The sequence below is a fragment of the Sylvia atricapilla genome, chromosome 2 (genome assembly GCF_009819655.1).
Source record: "Sylvia atricapilla isolate bSylAtr1 chromosome 2, bSylAtr1.pri, whole genome shotgun sequence".
Lineage (NCBI taxonomy): Eukaryota > Metazoa > Chordata > Aves > Passeriformes > Sylviidae > Sylvia > Sylvia atricapilla.
Window position 1 is genome coordinate 108,158,715 of NC_089141.1, and position 16,917 is coordinate 108,175,631.

Consider the following 16,917-nt stretch of genomic DNA (forward strand, 5'->3'; position numbering starts at 1 on the left):
TCAGTGTTAATCCATGTTTGGAGAGAAAAGTCATTCTTTCATTACTCAATTGGTATTTGGTGAGAGTATATGAATGGAAATTTGACAGCTGGTAACTGTTCATGTCCTTTTTTTAGGTGGATACAGTGAAACGTTTGTTGATTAAGAAGTTGCCTCCAGTTCTTGCAATCCAGTTGAAACGATTTGATTATGACTGGGAAAGGGAATGTGCAATCAAATTCAATGATTATTTTGAATTTCCACGAGAACTGGACATGGAGCCTTACACAGTGGCAGGTGTAGCAAAATTGGAAGGGGATGACGTGAATCCTGAAAATCAGATAATACAAAATGAGCAGTCAGAAAACGAACACTCTGGAAGCACAAAATACAGACTAGTGGGGGTACTTGTGCACAGCGGCCAGGCCAGCGGCGGACATTACTACTCTTACATTATCCAGAGGAACGGTGGAGATGGTGAGAAGAACCGGTGGTACAAATTCGACGATGGAGACGTGACAGAGTGTAAAATGGATGACGATGAAGAGATGAAAAATCAGTGTTTTGGGGGAGAGTACATGGGTGAAGTGTTTGATCACATGATGAAGCGGATGTCCTACAGGCGCCAGAAGAGGTGGTGGAATGCTTACATTCTTTTTTATGAACGCATGGACACGATAGACAAAGACAATGAACTAATAAAATATATTTCAGAAATCACTATCACCACTAAACCCCACCAGATTAAAATGCCCTCGGCCATCGAGCGAAGCGTGCGGAAGCAGAACGTGCAGTTCATGCACAACCGGATGCAGTACAGCCTGGAATATTTCCAGTTCATAAAGAAGTTACTTACTTGTAATAGTGTCTACCTAAACCCTCCTCCAGGTTAGTATGGTAGTGTGATAATTATGGATTCATTTCTTGCAAGAAGAGTTTTGGTTTGTGTGGCCAAGGATTTATCTAGCCAGTGAAAATTTGGTGTGTCCTGCTTTGAATATGCTTGTCCTTCTGGACTTCTGCACTTAAACACCTCTTGTTGAGGTGTTCATCAGTTATAATTTGCCAGAATATTTCACAAAAAATACTTCAGTAAACTATCAGCTATAACTTGGTTGCTGTACTAAATCAAGTTAAAATCCTCAAGTTTGAGGACTCTTACTGAAAACAGTTCTCAAAGGTGAGATGCTGAATTTATAAGACATCTGTTAGCCTCCTGTGTTAAAGCTTACATTTTCAAATGATACATTATAGAAGTTAGAGGCTTTTTTGATCAAGTTTCTTCTAAAATTGGAACACCATGTCAGACAAAACAGTAATCTGAAATCAGTTAAATTATTGCACATTGCTTTTACTTTGTCTACATGTGAGTATTCTGATTTTTCTTTAGGACAAGATCATCTGTTGCCTGAAGCAGAAGAAATAACTATGATTAGTATTCAGCTTGCTGCTAGATTTCTCTTCACCACAGGATTTCATACAAAGAAAATAGTCCGTGGCCCTGCTAGTGATTGGTATTTTGTCTTTTAACAACAATTAAAATTTTGGAAGTTTGATGTCTGTTAAAAGATCCCATTTAAATACATGGTGAAGGTGCACATGAGAAGGGGGAAAATTTTAATAGAAAATACTGGGAGGCATTTGAGCGTTATAATATCCTGCTGATCTGAACTGCTTCAAATTGTATTTTCAAACAGAGCTTGACTCTGTCTTTTTGTCTGTCTTTTAAAAAGAATTAAAGAATGGAAGCTCTCACTAGCACAGAACTAACAGGTTATGTTTTCTGACAAATTCAAAATGATTTTTACATTGTTTTAGTAGTTTTAAACAAAACTCTTTACAAGTCATTGTTACAGCTTATGTTTGAATTCTGTTTGTGAAACATGTAGATAGTCTCTGAGTCACTGTTGGCAGAATACTTCATGTACATTGCTACAGGGCCTGTAGTTCAAATCCACACTGTGACAAACAGTCCTATCTTACTCATTGTAGTCCTTCTGCTGGGTTGTTCTCTGCTGGGGAGAGGAGTCTGGGTTGCTACTGGTCAAACTGGAGAGAAAATCTGGTATTTATGGCCAGTAGTTTACCAGCTTCTAGTAAGTAGTTGTGTAATAATGGCAAATTCATACCCCTAGCAACAACTTCCAGAGTAGCTTAAGTTACTCCTTTTAATTTAAGAGATCAAGAAGACTTCAAATATTCCTGCTGAAAGGACAGAGTAATGCAGGGCCCTCTCTGAAACAGATATTTTAGTCTTTGGGTACTGTTTTTTCATTTTGTGATCTCTAAATGAGACTATAAATTCTTGTTAGGTTACATGTTTAGTTATGTGTCATATACACAGCTTATGAAATCCACCTGTGTTCTCTGCTGCTCACCCTCTCCCCCAGTTCCAGTACAGAGAGAATGGTGACTGCCAAAATAGGACCTGCTTTGAGGAGTATTTAGGGGGTGTAATGCTGTCTTAATTCTCATAGGTGATAGAAGTAAAACACCACAGTTAAGTGTTACGCTTTTAATTGAAGGATCTGTTCTATTTCTGATTGCTCATAAGAGTATCATTGTAAGAACTGCAAATAATCTGATTAGAATAATTTTGTGAACAAAAATGTTTGGGGATCACCATTAACATCTATTTTCTTCAAACTCTGCAAAAGAACATGTCTGCCAGAATTCAGTGATGTCTGCATTTGGTCAAAACTGTGTCATGTCCTGTTTCAGGTATGATGCCCTGTGCATCCTGCTCCGTCACAGCAAGAATGTACGTTTTTGGTTTGCACACAACGTCCTTTTTAATGTTTCAAACCGCTTCTCTGAGTATCTCCTGGAATGCCCCAGTGCAGAAGTGAGGGGTGCATTTGCAAAACTTATAGTATTTATTGCACATTTTTCATTGCAAGACGGACCATGTCAATCACCTTTTGCCTCTCCTGGACCTTCCAGTCAGGTATTTAATTTTCTAATGAAAAGGTTTTGAAACTTATTCTTACTTCTTTATGATAAGCATTTAATGTAAAGTAAACTCTGGAGCAGATGCATCAGTGTTGGCTGGAAAGCTGTACAGCCCATTTTGCACCACAAGAGATGATGTGACACAACCACTTAGAGAGTTGCTGTCACAGGGTTCAGTTTCTCTTCATTTGTAAATCTCTGTGAAGGCTCAGTGAGAGCTTTGAGCTAAGAGTGTGAAATCTGCAAAAATAAAACCCCAGTGGCTATTTTAGTGAAGTAATGTCTAGAGAAGTGAACCTTTGTTTTTATTTTGAACTGTAAAACAAACAAACACACTAACATAAAAACCTGCAGGAGTTTTCCCTAAGTTTTAATTCCATTTATCTTGCAACGGTGAAATTGTCAAAAATTGTAATTCAGTGTAGGAGTAGACAGTGAATTGCCTGATTTTACACACGTAGAATTGACTAACAACAACAAAAAAGCCTGTATCTTATTGTGATACTTGTGATAACAGTGTTAAAAAAGATCAACCTTTTTGAGCCTTTGTCATGATTTAATGTCTCTTTTGGCTTACATGGTCCCACTTCTCAGAATGTTTTCACTACTGCGTCCAGCAAAAGAATCTGTTAAGAGTTAAGTTAAAGCTCCATAGGCTTAGGAAGTGTTTGGTATTGTGAGGCATTTGAGATACACCTGTAGAGGTGATTTGATTGTCTTAGTTTACAGAGTTAACAGTGGAATTGCATGTGTGTTTCTTGAGTATTTTGGCCTATCTGCTACTGGAAAAAGAACACAGCTACAAGTTTCTATAGCTGCATAATTTTGTGGACTTACACAGCGTTGAGTGGTGGAAGTCTTACTTCCTGTCTGTGTCTTTTTCTCTGTGTGAGATACAGAGGGCTGACCAGCTGCTGGTACTTTGGAGCTTGTATAAATCCCATACCTTTTAACCAGTTCTGTTTTCTGTCATAGTACAAAGTAAAAACTAAAAAAAAGATATGATAGATTCAGCCACCAACAGTAGAACTCATTTTTTTCCATAGGCTTACGATAACTTAAGTTTAAGTGATCATTTACTGAGAGCTTGTATAAATCCCATACCTTTTAACCAGTTCTGTTTTCTGTCATAGTACAAAGTAGAAACTAAATAAAGATCTGATAGGTTCAGCCACTAACAGTAGAGCCTGTTTCTTTTTGTAGGCTTACGATAACTTAAGTTTAAGTGATCACTTGCTGAGGGCGGTACTGAATCTTCTAAGAAGGGAAGTATCTGAACACGGGCGCCACTTGCAGCAGTATTTCAATCTCTTTGTGATGTATGCCAATCTAGGTAAGCAAATCGCTTTTACTGGTGACACTGTAATAAACTGGGGCTTTATTGATGATGCAGTTACAGAGATAACAGCAAGAGGATCCAGTTTTCCATCCTCTAGGGAGATTGTTATAGCTGTATGTCATATAAATGTTCCCTAGCATCTGTGTTCCTTCTCTTTGGAGTTTGGGGCTTCAGTCTCCCTATCATCCATGGAATATGAGAAGCTTGGAGCAGTAGAACAGTGTCCTGCTGACAGAGGGTGGGGGTGAAATTTTATAAAATACTTGACTGTTGCTGTTTATGAGTTCATGCAGGAAGTAGACAGTTTTAAAGGAATTTGATTACTTATCTCTAAAATTAACCTAGACAATTGTGTTTATTTAATTACACCTGTAATGTCTGTTGCTTTCATATACTTTGCCTACCAAAGCATTCTTTCTCTGGCAGGTTTCTGTTATGACCCTAGAGTAGAATTAGTGTCATAGCAGAGAATAAGATGCAATTCTTCTGCTCCAACTTATCTTTTCTTTTTCACTAGCTTTTCATAGTCAGTGCAGTTCAGGCCTCAGAGTAGGAGAGCACTCAGAGGCCAGATAGGAAAATGTAATTTAATTTGTGGGTCTGATTGTTATCTACCCTGCAGAGATAAACCTGGAAATACTAATACAATAAGAAGTTGTCCTTGCCTTACTACTGTTACCTGAAGGCTTTTGTATGGATGTAGAGTTCATTCAGCAAAAACCACAATAACATCATTCCTGCATTCTCTGAAAAAGATTAAACTTTCTGACATTTTGAGAAATAAAATAGTAGATTGTTCACATCAAAGCAAGTGAGAGATCAGTTCTGCAGAGGATGTAACTACAAAACTATCTAGCATAATCAGAAAAAATACCATTAAAAAAGCACTTAAATTCCTCTTTATCAGAAAGATGAAAGGTGAGGTCCAGTTGTATTTCAGAATAAGAAAAGACTTGCAAATGTATGAAAAATCATTACTTTTAAGCAAAATAAGAAACAGAATGCAAGAAGGGACGTAGTGAATTTTCTGGTGAGTACTTGGGTAGTATGCGTAAGGTATTCTTGCAGTAAAACCAGGCGTAGGTTGGGATTTTTTGGTTGGTTGGGGTTCTGGAGGTTTACTTACTTTGTCACTTAATTTTCATTTATTACATTGTGTGGCACAGTTAGAAATTCTTAAGTTTGTGATTGATGCATCTAGGACATGATAGAAAAATAAAATACACTGTGAGAGTTGTTTATCCTATCCTCCCGGGCCTCACAATAAAAGGATTAATTTGTTGTCCAAAAGACTTCTCTGAGGCTTTGCTATTTACACAGATGCTACTTGTGCATTGCTTAAGTGCTAATGAGAAAGAAGTAGTAATTTGTAACTAGTAATAAGAAACTAGTAATTTACAACTCTCCTTCAGTGTGATTTTTCAGCTGTATATAATTTTCTTGTGCATCTTTACTGATTTGATTATTTTTTCCCCAGAAGGTATAAATGAGGGTTTAATAGAACTAAAAAGTTGCGAGTCATGCAAACTCTTGTTATTTTTCTTTTTAAAAAATCCTAAAAGTATTTTCAGTGCCAAAAAACAAGATTATTTTTTTTTCCTCCCTGCCCCACAAAGGTGTAGCAGAGAAGACACAACTTCTGAAACTCAATGTTCCTGCAACCTTCATGCTGGTGGCTCTGGATGAAGGTCCAGGCCCTCCAATTAAATACCAGTATGCTGAGCTGGGGAAGCTGTACACCGTGGTGTCGCAGCTCATCCGCTGCTGCAACGTCTCCTCGCGGATGCAGTCTTCTATCAATGGTACAGTGGATTTTAACTTTGCTTTAGGTCCATTGATTAAATCAGTAAATGTCTTCTTGTGCATGTTGAGCTATTATTTATAAAGTGGATCAGCTGGCAAAAATGTTAAATGTTTTCCTTTTATGTTTAGCAGCTCTTTTCATTTAAAGAAACAAATCTGTTTGTCATAAGCAAAACTGATTTGTTTTACTAAAATGACCAAGACACAAATCTGTTCTGTATTTTATGCTGCTTGGCTTATTCCTTAATAAAACAGGGAAATAATTAGTAAAGTAGGAGGCTGTTCATTGCAAAATATTAATGCTTTTCAGATAGTTTAAGCTCATTGTAAAGAGTTGTCCAAGGATGTTTTTATCTTGAATAGGCAATAAAAGAATGGACTACAGAAATAATCAGAACAATACAGAATAAAAGCACCACAGCAGGTTTTGAGATAACTGATAGTGCTTACCACTGAAGAGATGTTGCATTGTTTTGGGTAGCTCTTGAATAGTGTTTGATGCTTGTTCACACTCAACACAGCAAACAGAAGCCAGTGCTTCAATTTATAAAAGATAAAGAATCAGCTAGAAATTCATTAACCAGAGTGTAAATCATTAACATTTCCAGTAGCTGAATAGACTGCAGTTATTTTTGAGAAATGGTGACAGGATATTGGCCCGTGTGGACTTTATAGCCTGTATCTGTACATGTTCTGCTAAGCATATTTTAGAAAACCTAATTAGAAATCTGTAGAGAAGCTATTTAATGGCAAACTGATTACAGCTTGATGTGTCAGGCTATAAAGTCAATAGGCTAGACTGTGCTATAGTGAGATTAATGAACTGAAAATTTTACTGTGCTGTAATAAGCTTCAGAATCATGTGGCAATTTTGGTTGAGGTTTTTTCCAGTGCATTACTTGAAGCTTAAACTGAAAAGATACTCTACCTGTGAAAAATAGTTGTATTTTTACTATATTCACAATATTGTGCTAAAAAAATTATTTATATGAACTTTACTTTGACTACTAATTATGTTACTATTTGCATAATAAAGTTATTATTTGCTTCAGCTTTTGAGGCTGGAAAAGTTCTCCCTAGTCTTCTGGGCATCTTCAAACAATAATTCAAAACACTGTTAAATTTAGAAACATCAGGAGCAAATCATCATTTTTCACTACACAAAATCAAGCTGACTAAATAAGATAATAAATACACTTTTGTAATTAATGTCTCTCCACTCCAGAGATTTAGATGGGACTGTTCTAACATAGATATTCCTCTGAACAATTTTGCATTGTCTTGTGGAGTAAACAGACATTATGTCCTTAAAATATGGCTTGGGCTGTGTTACACAGGCAGTGAAGCAGATAAATGCAGGACATAAGAGGATTTTTCTGAGGACTCTCAGTGATTTCTCCTCTTGCATGTGAATATGTCTCCAGCTGTTCTGCTTTGATTGTCACTGCATAATCTTACCAGAGAGGGAGACGTAGCTCTCAGGCAGCAAGTGTCAAGCTTCACAAACATAAAAATTAGTTAATTCATACTAATGTTTTTTTCAAAGGAAGTCAGCTGTTAACTTAGGGCTTGTTTTTGCTCCATCTGTGTTTTTTGATGAGTTACACCAGTTTGTATTTTGGAGTGTCTACACTGAAGGTACTTCAGCATCTTTTAATCTGTAATAACTGTTTGTTCCAGGTAATCCCCCACTTGCCAACCCCTATGGTGATCCTAATTTATCTCAACCTATAATGGCACTTCAGCAGAACGTAGCAGACATTCTGTTTGTGAGAACTAGTTATGTAAAGAAAATTATTGAAGATTGCAGCAACTCTGAAGAGACCATCAAGTTGCTTCGTTTCTGCTGTTGGGAGAATCCTCAGTTCTCTTCCACAGTCCTCAGTGAACTACTTTGGCAGGTAAAAATAAAAAAGCTAGGAGAAAGATGGGAATAAAGATACGAATTATTCTGCATTTATATGTAAGAATATTGTATTAAATACTGATCAGGTGCTTGATAAATAAACTTTCCTCAAGATGGCATCCTCTGTCAGTATTTACAGTCTTAGGTCTGTACAGCACCTTGGAGTACTGTGAGAAGCACTTTATGAATTTAGGGAAGCAATCAACCTTGAACAAGTCAGGAATGATGTGTTAAGGGTGGAAAGTAGACCAAGGTGGTCTTTGTGTGTTTCAAGAGCATCTGCTAAAGCTTTCTGTCACTATCCACAAATGAGGTTAGTAGATGACATGGGAAGTTGGAATCATTTCCTAAGATCTCCCTTGTATTTATTTCAAGTTCATAAGGTTTTTTTACAAGTCTGCAGAACATACAGGGCTTCAGACTCAGCAAAGAATCTTTGATACTGTCTTATATTTCCATTGTAATCTCTGTAAGGTCAGTTACACTTTTCTACTCCAAAGAAAATTCTTTACTTCTGTTAACCCATCTTTATATTTGCACATTTTTTTCATGCAACATCACATTTTTCTGTGTCGCTTTGACACTTGAAAGCATCATAATAAGAACCACTTTATTGATGCTTTGCTAGCCATGTATTTTACATTTTAGGACAACCCATGAAAGAACCTTTGTACACATTGCCCGAAAGTAGCAATATCAATGAAAAGTGCCATTTTTAAATTCGGCTTTTCTAAAGGTATCTTTTTAAGGTGCTTCCTTCAGCATATCATGCTTGGGGCTTCAGATCAGCTGTGTCAGAAAAATCATGAAGAAACATTTTGTCCTTTACAGAACCTACTAAACCTAAAAACAAACCAAATCAAACAAAATTGCAACCTGCAAAATTCTGGACACAACCAACACTTTATAGAAAAGAAGTATTGTATCTTGAAACATGCTTTGAAGTACAGTGAACTTCAAATGAATTGTGTTCTTGTATTTCACTGTGTAAGCTGCCTGCCTCAAGGAATGCTTTCTTGTGTTCTCTGCATTTTCACTTTTTAGGTTGCATATTCATATACTTACGAGCTTCGACCTTACTTGGATCTGCTTCTGCAAATCCTGTTAATTGAGGACTCTTGGCAAACTCACAGGTCAGTATTTACCTGTCCTTCTATAATTCAATATTGTTCTGTACAGATTGTTTTTCCAGTGGTTCTGTTGCTAATCCGTTCAATAGGTTTGTTTTAAATAGGTATTAAATCAAAATTCACAAATAAAGCGATTTTTGGGGGTTTTACCTGAAATTTTGAGATAAGTACACTTTTTCACATTCCTTACTCTTGAGTAAGGAATTAAGTTTGCTATAAAGCCAAGATTTCTCACATACAAGAGGATGTGCTGTTTAGGTTAGAGTCAGTGGTCTTCCCTGTGAAGTGCTCAGATTGATTCACAGAAACATCCCCTTGCGGTGGGTCAGCAACAGCCTGGACTTGCTCAGGAGTAGATCAGATGTAGGAGTGGTACCAAGACACTCATAAGTGTGAACGTGGGAGAAAAGAATATTTCACCTATAGGTATTCTCTTTATGATCACATTTCAAGAGAATTGTAACTTCAGCATGTTACATATTAATCCAGTTTTAAACCTGATTTTTACATGTCTACAGAATAGAACTTTTGGAAGTTATTAAAAATTGTAATTACTGCAAATACTATTTGTGAATACAGTCCATTTTTCAGAAGTTTAATATAAAAGTAGTAGGTGAAATAACACAAATGTCATCAATGTGCTACTTGTCAGTGATGCAAAATGTCAGTGTTTCATAATAAGCAATTATAGGTAGTATGGGAATCACTGAATCATTTCCAACTGTGTCTCATAGGACATTTCAAATAGTTTGAGTGAGAGCACACTTGTTAGGTATGGGAGCAGAGTTCTGCCCTTAGCTGTGGAAACAGACTGCACATTTAGGATGTTACCAATTGCCTGGGCTTATTTTAGGAGGGACTCCTAGGAGATGGTGGTCTGGCTTGACCACATTCCAAAATGTGATGACTGAGTTGTAGGGATTTCATAATCATCTTTATGGGATTTGCTTTTATTATCTTCTTGATAAACAAATAATGCCATGAGGTAAGTCCACAGGATGCTGGAGGATGGGCAAACTTTAATAGATATGGAGTAAAACAATGGATTTTTAGGGTTGAACTACAGATGAGAAATCGTGGAAGTGGTTGTTGGGGATAATGTTGTATTTGGAATAACAGGGTATGAAGGAGGTGGCATTTTGTGGTGTGGCTTTCCTGGAGTAGTACATCACTCCATGTTGCACTGCAGTGTCAGGAGTAGCACTGCTCTGTGGAATTGTGTTAGGCTTCCACAGAGGGTAGGAAATGGCCAGCTCCAGTCATCCACTACTTGATGCCACTTGTGGCCATAGTTTGAAGTACTTGTCTCTGCCCTGTTCTTGCTTTTGCTGAGAATTTTAATGATTTTTGTCTTCTGCTTAAAAAAAAAAAAACAAACCAACAAACTAACCCCAAAACCCATCAAACCACCATGAAAGAGTGAAATTGTTCATTATAAATGGTGTCTTGTTAGTCCTGGAAAACAAGTCTGATCTGACCTCGGGCAGTGTGCATCCCCTAGGACGACTTGTCCTCTGGTACTGCAAGATCTCTGCTGCTGGCCCTTGGCATCAGACCCACTCTCTTAAATTTCTCTTCATTTGACAGGTTAAGTGCCAAGTATGGAATAGTACAAGTGCCATTAAAGTAATTTTACTAAGCCACTGCTTTACAGATGGAGCCTGGGCTGACAGCTGCCAGGGCTATGAGGAAAGAGGGTAGTTGCTTTCCCTGCCATGAGTGCAGCTCTTGGAGACACCAGTGTGGGTTCTGTGCCCCCTCTGACTTTTCTTCAAAGCCAAAAGTTATGTCAGTTCTCATTTTTGCAGAGAGTTTGCAGAGTTTCTCATTTTTCGCATTTTCAGGGCAGAATTAATTCCTCTGCCGTGTTCAAGAGCAGAAGGGACAGAAACTGGGCTTAGTTCCAGAGAATGCCCAAGTCTCTTATCCCATGCACAAATATGTACCATTCATTCCCCTGCAGAGGAGCTGCATGTAAAAGGGTGCCTTTGAGAGGCATAACTGAGTGTAAGGTACCCATCTGTTGAGATTTAACTGTTCCAATTCTGTAACGACCTATTGAGTTAACAGGGCTGATTTGTAAATGCAGTAGATACTTCAGTAATAAACTGTTATGGTTGAATACTGTGACTAGAATTAATTACTTTTTAATATATCTTGTTCAATTATATTTTTAGCTTGTTTGGTAATTTTTAAACTAAGTTATATATATGACATGTCAGGGGCGTTTTCTGATTTAAAAAACACCCTCTTGACTTACACCAGAAGTCAGAACATCAACTGTCCCTTTCAAAATTACATTGTATATAGGGCCTTAATTCAAATGCTAAAATTCTTTAACACTTAAAGTTTTGTCATTGTTCTGGTTTGTTTTTTCTAGGATTCACAATGCACTTAAGGGAATCCCAGATGACAGGGATGGACTCTTTGACACCATTCAGCGCTCGAAGAATCATTATCAGAAAAGAGCTTACCAGTGTATAAAGTGCATGGTAGCTCTCTTCAGCAACTGCCCTGTAGCTTACCAGATCCTTCAGGTGATACTTTTTACTCTGTTTCTTTCTGCTTTTTTCCCCACTTCTGTGTTTAAAAAATACTCAAAACAAACCTCACCATAATTCAGTTTTTATCACCTTGATTAAATTACAACTTCCAGGGACAGTTAATTTGAACCTTCTGTATGAGAAGGTCATGACAAGGGTTTGAAAGCAATCTGCCTAAATTCACACTCATTTGCAGCTGTGATGCACCTGCAAATCTGCAGGCTTCATTTCAAATTAGAGGTTTTCTTTGGGGAAGAAAGGATATTTGTGACTCCTTTAAGCAGCAACAAATAGGTTGGAGTCTCTGGCAGCTGATGTATAGGAAAGGAAAAATACTTCTGTTTTCAAGAACAGAGGAAATAATTGTGAATTGTTCATTTTCCATCTGCAGAGCAATGGAGATTTGAAGAGAAAATGGACCTGGGCAGTGGAATGGCTTGGAGATGAGCTGGAGCGTAGACCTTACACTGGCAATCCCCAATACACCTACAATAACTGGTCTCCACCGATACAGAGCAATGAAACATCAAATGGCTACTTCCTAGAGAGGTCACACAGTGCTAGAATGACTCTTGCAAAGGCTTGTGAACTCTGCCCAGAGGAGGTAAAGAATTAATTTGACTTTCAATTCAGAAACTGAGTAAAGTGCTTCTGTAAATAATTAGTCTTAACAACAGTCTCCACTCATTTAAGAGGTAACATATTTCATATGTACTTTATAAGTATGGATTTATATTTTTATTTTTCGGTTTTTATTACTGTTCCGATAGGCACCTGTCACTTAGAGAATTGGCAATTTGAAATTGACCATTTGAAGTAGATTATGAGTGGGTCTGTATTTCCAGTAATGCATTTATAGAGGGAATTTTTATTTAGTACAATACAAGCTGTAGGTGGCAGGGTGGGCTGGAATTTAAATGTCTAAAACCTGACTCTAGCATGTCTGAAACAATCAGTTTCACATAGGATTGGTTCAGGCTAGAATAATTGTAATATGTTTTTAAAAAGTCAATTAAATGGGCTGTTTCAAACTTCAGGAACCAGATGATCCTGATGCCCCAGATGAACATGAGTCTTCTCCACCTGAAGATGCCCCACTGTATCCCCATTCACCTGGTTCCCAGTATCAACAGGTAAAAGCTCTGAGTTGAACTATTTATTCAGAGTTTCAGGTTTGCTATTTTTTTTTAGCATTTATGGTGACTTAAATTATAGGCATTTTGCCAGAAGTATGTTATTGTCAAATACCATGTTTGGAGGAATAAAGATAAAGGTACACCTCTGTTTCACCAGGAGCAGTTTCACCATCAGAGCTTCAGGTGAGAGTTTTATCAGATCAGGGATTAATCATCCTCAGAAAAAGCAGAGAGATTGATGCCATTCCAGCCTAGTGCATCCTGAATTTGGTTCTGTTGTATTTATTGACATTGATAATTTTGTGAGTTGTTTTCTTGTTTTCAAATATAAAATCAAGTCTCAAGGCCTGAATTTGGATAACTGGAAGGCTTTTGGGAAAAAGCAGATGGCTTTGTTGCCATGTAACTCATGCTATAGACAGTGATCTCTAGATCTTAAGTACATATAAAATCCAAATCTAATTTTATGTCAAATGGCTGCTTTGTTAATACTTTCTAATGGAAAGCCAGATGTGGAAGAAATAATAACCAGGGTCATCTTACTGAATTGACTAAATTATTAGTTTCCTCACTTAGTTGCCGTTTTTTGTTCCAATTCATTTTGAATATTCCAAATCTGCTAATTTAATTTCCTTTCCTGCCCAAATCCATTTTTCCCTCCATCTTGCTTTCCTTACTTGATGTTCTCAGCAGAGCAGTTGGTAAGTCATGCAGATTTTCCCACTCCTTCCTGAGCTGCCCAGTTCAGACACATTCTGTAACCTCACCATTGCCCTTGTCACGTGTTCACTTTCTTGCAAGAGACAGCATTTCTCACTAACACACACACACAATCCTCAAACTCTTGGTTTCTCCACAAACTCTGCAACACAGTAGATAAAAGTGAGGTGGTTTTGTTTGCCAGATCTGTGTGACTTTTTAAACTGGGGGCAGAGCAGTTGCAGAAAACTGCTGGTCTAGATTTTGATCAGTTCTGTAATATTGAGACTTTCCCCTTAAAAATTAAAGTATGCTGCATAAACAGGTTTGCTTTTCCCATTGTTTTAGGGAAAGAAGTCAAGCTGGTTGAATCTGTTAATAAAATAGGTGCACGGTTTAATGTGGCAGCACATAGGCAACCTCTCTTGATCTCCTTTTTTCTCCTTTCTTGCTGCTTTTGCTTTGCATGTAATTGTTTGTGAGTCAAAAGCTGAGATTACTGTTTCAACCGATGCTTTTATCTTTACAAGCCGAAAGTTTGTTTCCCTTGTGTGTAAATCGCCAAGGTAAGTGAAAGGTGTGAATCAGAGGAATGAAGCAGCTGGGATGTGCCTTCATACCGATGGAGGTACATGAGAAGTTGGTGTGCTTGAGGATACTTCCCAGTGGTCTGAGTGGGAAGGGGGAAAGCAGGGAGTCAGGAGACAGCCCACAGGTTTAAATCCCTTTGAAATGTGTGTGCTTTGTTGCAGAATAACCACGTGCATGGACAGCCATATACGGGCCCGGCAGCACATCATATGAACAACCCTCAGCGAACTGGCCAACGAGCACAAGAAAACTACGAAGGCAGTGAAGAAGTTTCCCCACCTCAGACAAAAGATTAGTGAAATGCACATAATCAATTAACTTGCTCCATCAAGACTGTGCACCCAGGCCTTACAGTCCAACTTTTCTCTGTGTCTGGCTAATATTTAAAACTAGAAAAACTATTCCTAATCAACATGGAGTGGAGAGTCTATTCACTGTCTTATCTGCAGAAAATTGCTGTCAATATATAACCCGCCTGCAGTGGAAAGTGTATAGTGTTTTGTAATAAATGGCCTGATGCTAATGTGTAAATGGCAAAGGTGTATATAGTATATTAATGTTTGACTGTTAATTCTTGAGCAAGAAACATTTTTTTTTGTCTTGATGAGACTCACAGATCTACAAAAACAAAAAAATAATTTCTTGATATATCTGCTGCGCTCTGCAACCAGTGTTGCCTGCCTCATGGCAGTTGGATCAACTCCTTTATGAAAAAGCCTATCCATGTCAACCACAAAAATAGTTTCATGTTAATTCTTTGCCACTGGAGTCGATTTTACTATGAGCAACGTAATGGCTGGTAACCTTTTAATTATTTGGTTGATGTGGAAAATTGGTGATGTAACATTGTTTCTAGATCTTTTTTCATTGCCTTTTTCATTCTGGTATTAGGTTAATCACTTTGAAGCTATAGTTATGCTGTAACATTTAGCATGGCTTCACACCAAGTTAGTGTAGCCAATGAGGGGAAAAAAAAAAAAACAAAAACAACAAACGTGACAGCAGTTGTCCCAATGTGACAACTGTATTGCTCAGAACTTTTTCTTCTTACACCTAGACTATAAAATGGGGAGGGAAAATGTGACAAGTGGTTTTCAGTTTCACATATGTTCCTCACATCTGATGTTTGACAGTTCTCTCTCTGGGTGGGATAAAGAACACTTAGTTTTCAGTAATAGGAATTTAAAAGATTTAAAACAAATATGCAAAAATTTGCTATGCCAGGATGCCTGGAGCATAATAGACTGTATTTGGTGTGCTTGTTTTGTTTCTTTGGTAGAGCTTATTAGATAAACTTCTAACACTTTCCTTCTACTGCATCCCAGTGAAGTGGAAGTCAACAAAATCACAGAGTACTTGTGAGTGCCACTGCACCAAGTTAACTTGCTGGTTTTCTGCTCGTTCACAGTTCTACTTGAAAGCGAGAATTGTCTTAGCTCTTTATCCATTATACAGAAAATCTTAACATTAGAAGCAGGGTTTAAATATAAAAAGAAACTACTGGTTAGTCAAATACAATTCTGAGGTATCTCTATTCCAGAATAAACATTTGTTTAAAGACTTAAACGCATCAGTAAATACTGTATTTAAATGAAAATTGGTAACTTGAATGTGTGTAATTTTTTTGGAACCTGTCTAAAAACCAAATACCCCTGCAAAACAGATACAGCCCACCCTATACTATTTAAATATTTTGCTGTTTTATTTTATAGAAATTATTTTGCTGAATTCACAAATAGAATTTGATTTAAGAAGAATGTTTTGTCCTGTGGTGTGTGTTGTTTTTTGGGGTTTTGTTTTTTAATGGACTGCACAGAAAGATGAATTCTGTGCAGTGGCACTATGCTGAATTCTGGAACAACAGTCACATTGAGATTCTGTGCACAAAAAAAAAATTGGCCCTCAAGAATAAAATAATCAGGACAATTACACTGTAAAAGTTTCTTAATGTGATTTATCTTGTACTTTTTGTATGTTTTTATATATACATATATATATTTAAGAGCACAAGCTTGATGGTGTTTTTTACAAATGAGTTGATAGAAACAAAGCTGCTTATCAAATTAAAGGTCTGTAGTTTTGAAATGAACAATGGAAAATTCAGTCCAAGTGCATTCTTAGGCATTTAGTGTAACAAGGGAGGGACACAGAAGATTTTTGAATATGCTGTGTAGTGATGATCACTTTTATGCTTCCATGTTTTTCCTAGTGCTCAAGTTAATTACGATTTTTTTCATAGTTTTTTAGTAATACCATTTTACCTGGATTTAGTAAATTTGGATAACGTGTTCCCATTTATGTTTGGGGATGCTTGTTGGAGGTTTTAACTAAAAAAAATTCTACCCTGAATTCTCAAGTTGAAATATTTATTTGGACCAGTAATTGTTAAACAAGCTATCTCAGAGGCGATTATTACGTATTTTGTACTATATAGGTAAAATATATAATGTGCTAGTTCAGCCTTGCCAAATGTCTTTGCTTTTAATAGTGCAATGATTGTAGAGACATGTCAAACCTGTGACACTTTAAGGCTGTGGCTTTCTTCAGCCATCCCCAGCCCTGCCCCAGAATTGGGAATGGCTGCAGTGGCAGTTGTTTTGCAGGCAGCAAACTGAGGATATTGTGCATCTTTGTGACAAATGAAGAAGGATAAACCCATATTGTTTGCTGCAGCTGTTGCTTTTTAAACAGGCAGCTCCAGTGTAAGGTGCAATGTTTTCTTCACTCTGGGCAAAACCATTTTGAATTGTACTTCTTAACAAATACTGTACAAGCAAAAAGTTTGATATGCACGTTTCTGTCGCAGCATTTTGGCAGGTGACTTTCAGGAGATGCACCT

The 16,917-nt window shown here is 37.3% G+C and overlaps 1 protein-coding gene across 5 annotated transcripts in view; it reads left to right on the plus strand.

Moving 5' to 3' along the window:
* USP9X (ubiquitin specific peptidase 9 X-linked) overlaps positions 1-16,017 on the plus strand; it is a 97,355-nt gene extending 81,338 nt beyond the window's left edge. For 2 of the 5 annotated variants that reach the window (XM_066314049.1, XM_066314048.1), the window contains exons 35-45: positions 117-867; positions 1,370-1,493; positions 2,701-2,926; positions 4,135-4,264; positions 5,887-6,072; positions 7,754-7,974; positions 9,024-9,112; positions 11,490-11,646; positions 12,044-12,256; positions 12,690-12,785; positions 14,240-16,017. In XM_066314049.1, the coding sequence (XP_066170146.1) occupies positions 117-867; positions 1,370-1,493; positions 2,701-2,926; positions 4,135-4,264; positions 5,887-6,072; positions 7,754-7,974; positions 9,024-9,112; positions 11,490-11,646; positions 12,044-12,256; positions 12,690-12,785; positions 14,240-14,374 (2,328 nt within the window). In that variant the 3' untranslated portion in view covers positions 14,375-16,017. Of the gene's footprint in view, positions 1-116; positions 868-1,369; positions 1,494-2,700; positions 2,927-3,977; positions 4,080-4,134; positions 4,265-5,886; positions 6,073-7,753; positions 7,975-9,023; positions 9,113-11,489; positions 11,647-12,043; positions 12,257-12,689; positions 12,786-14,239 lie in introns of those variants that run through there. The other 3 variants (XM_066314050.1, XR_010743017.1, XR_010743016.1) reach the window with 3 other exon arrangements.
* The last annotated feature ends 900 nt before the right edge of the window (positions 16,018-16,917 follow it).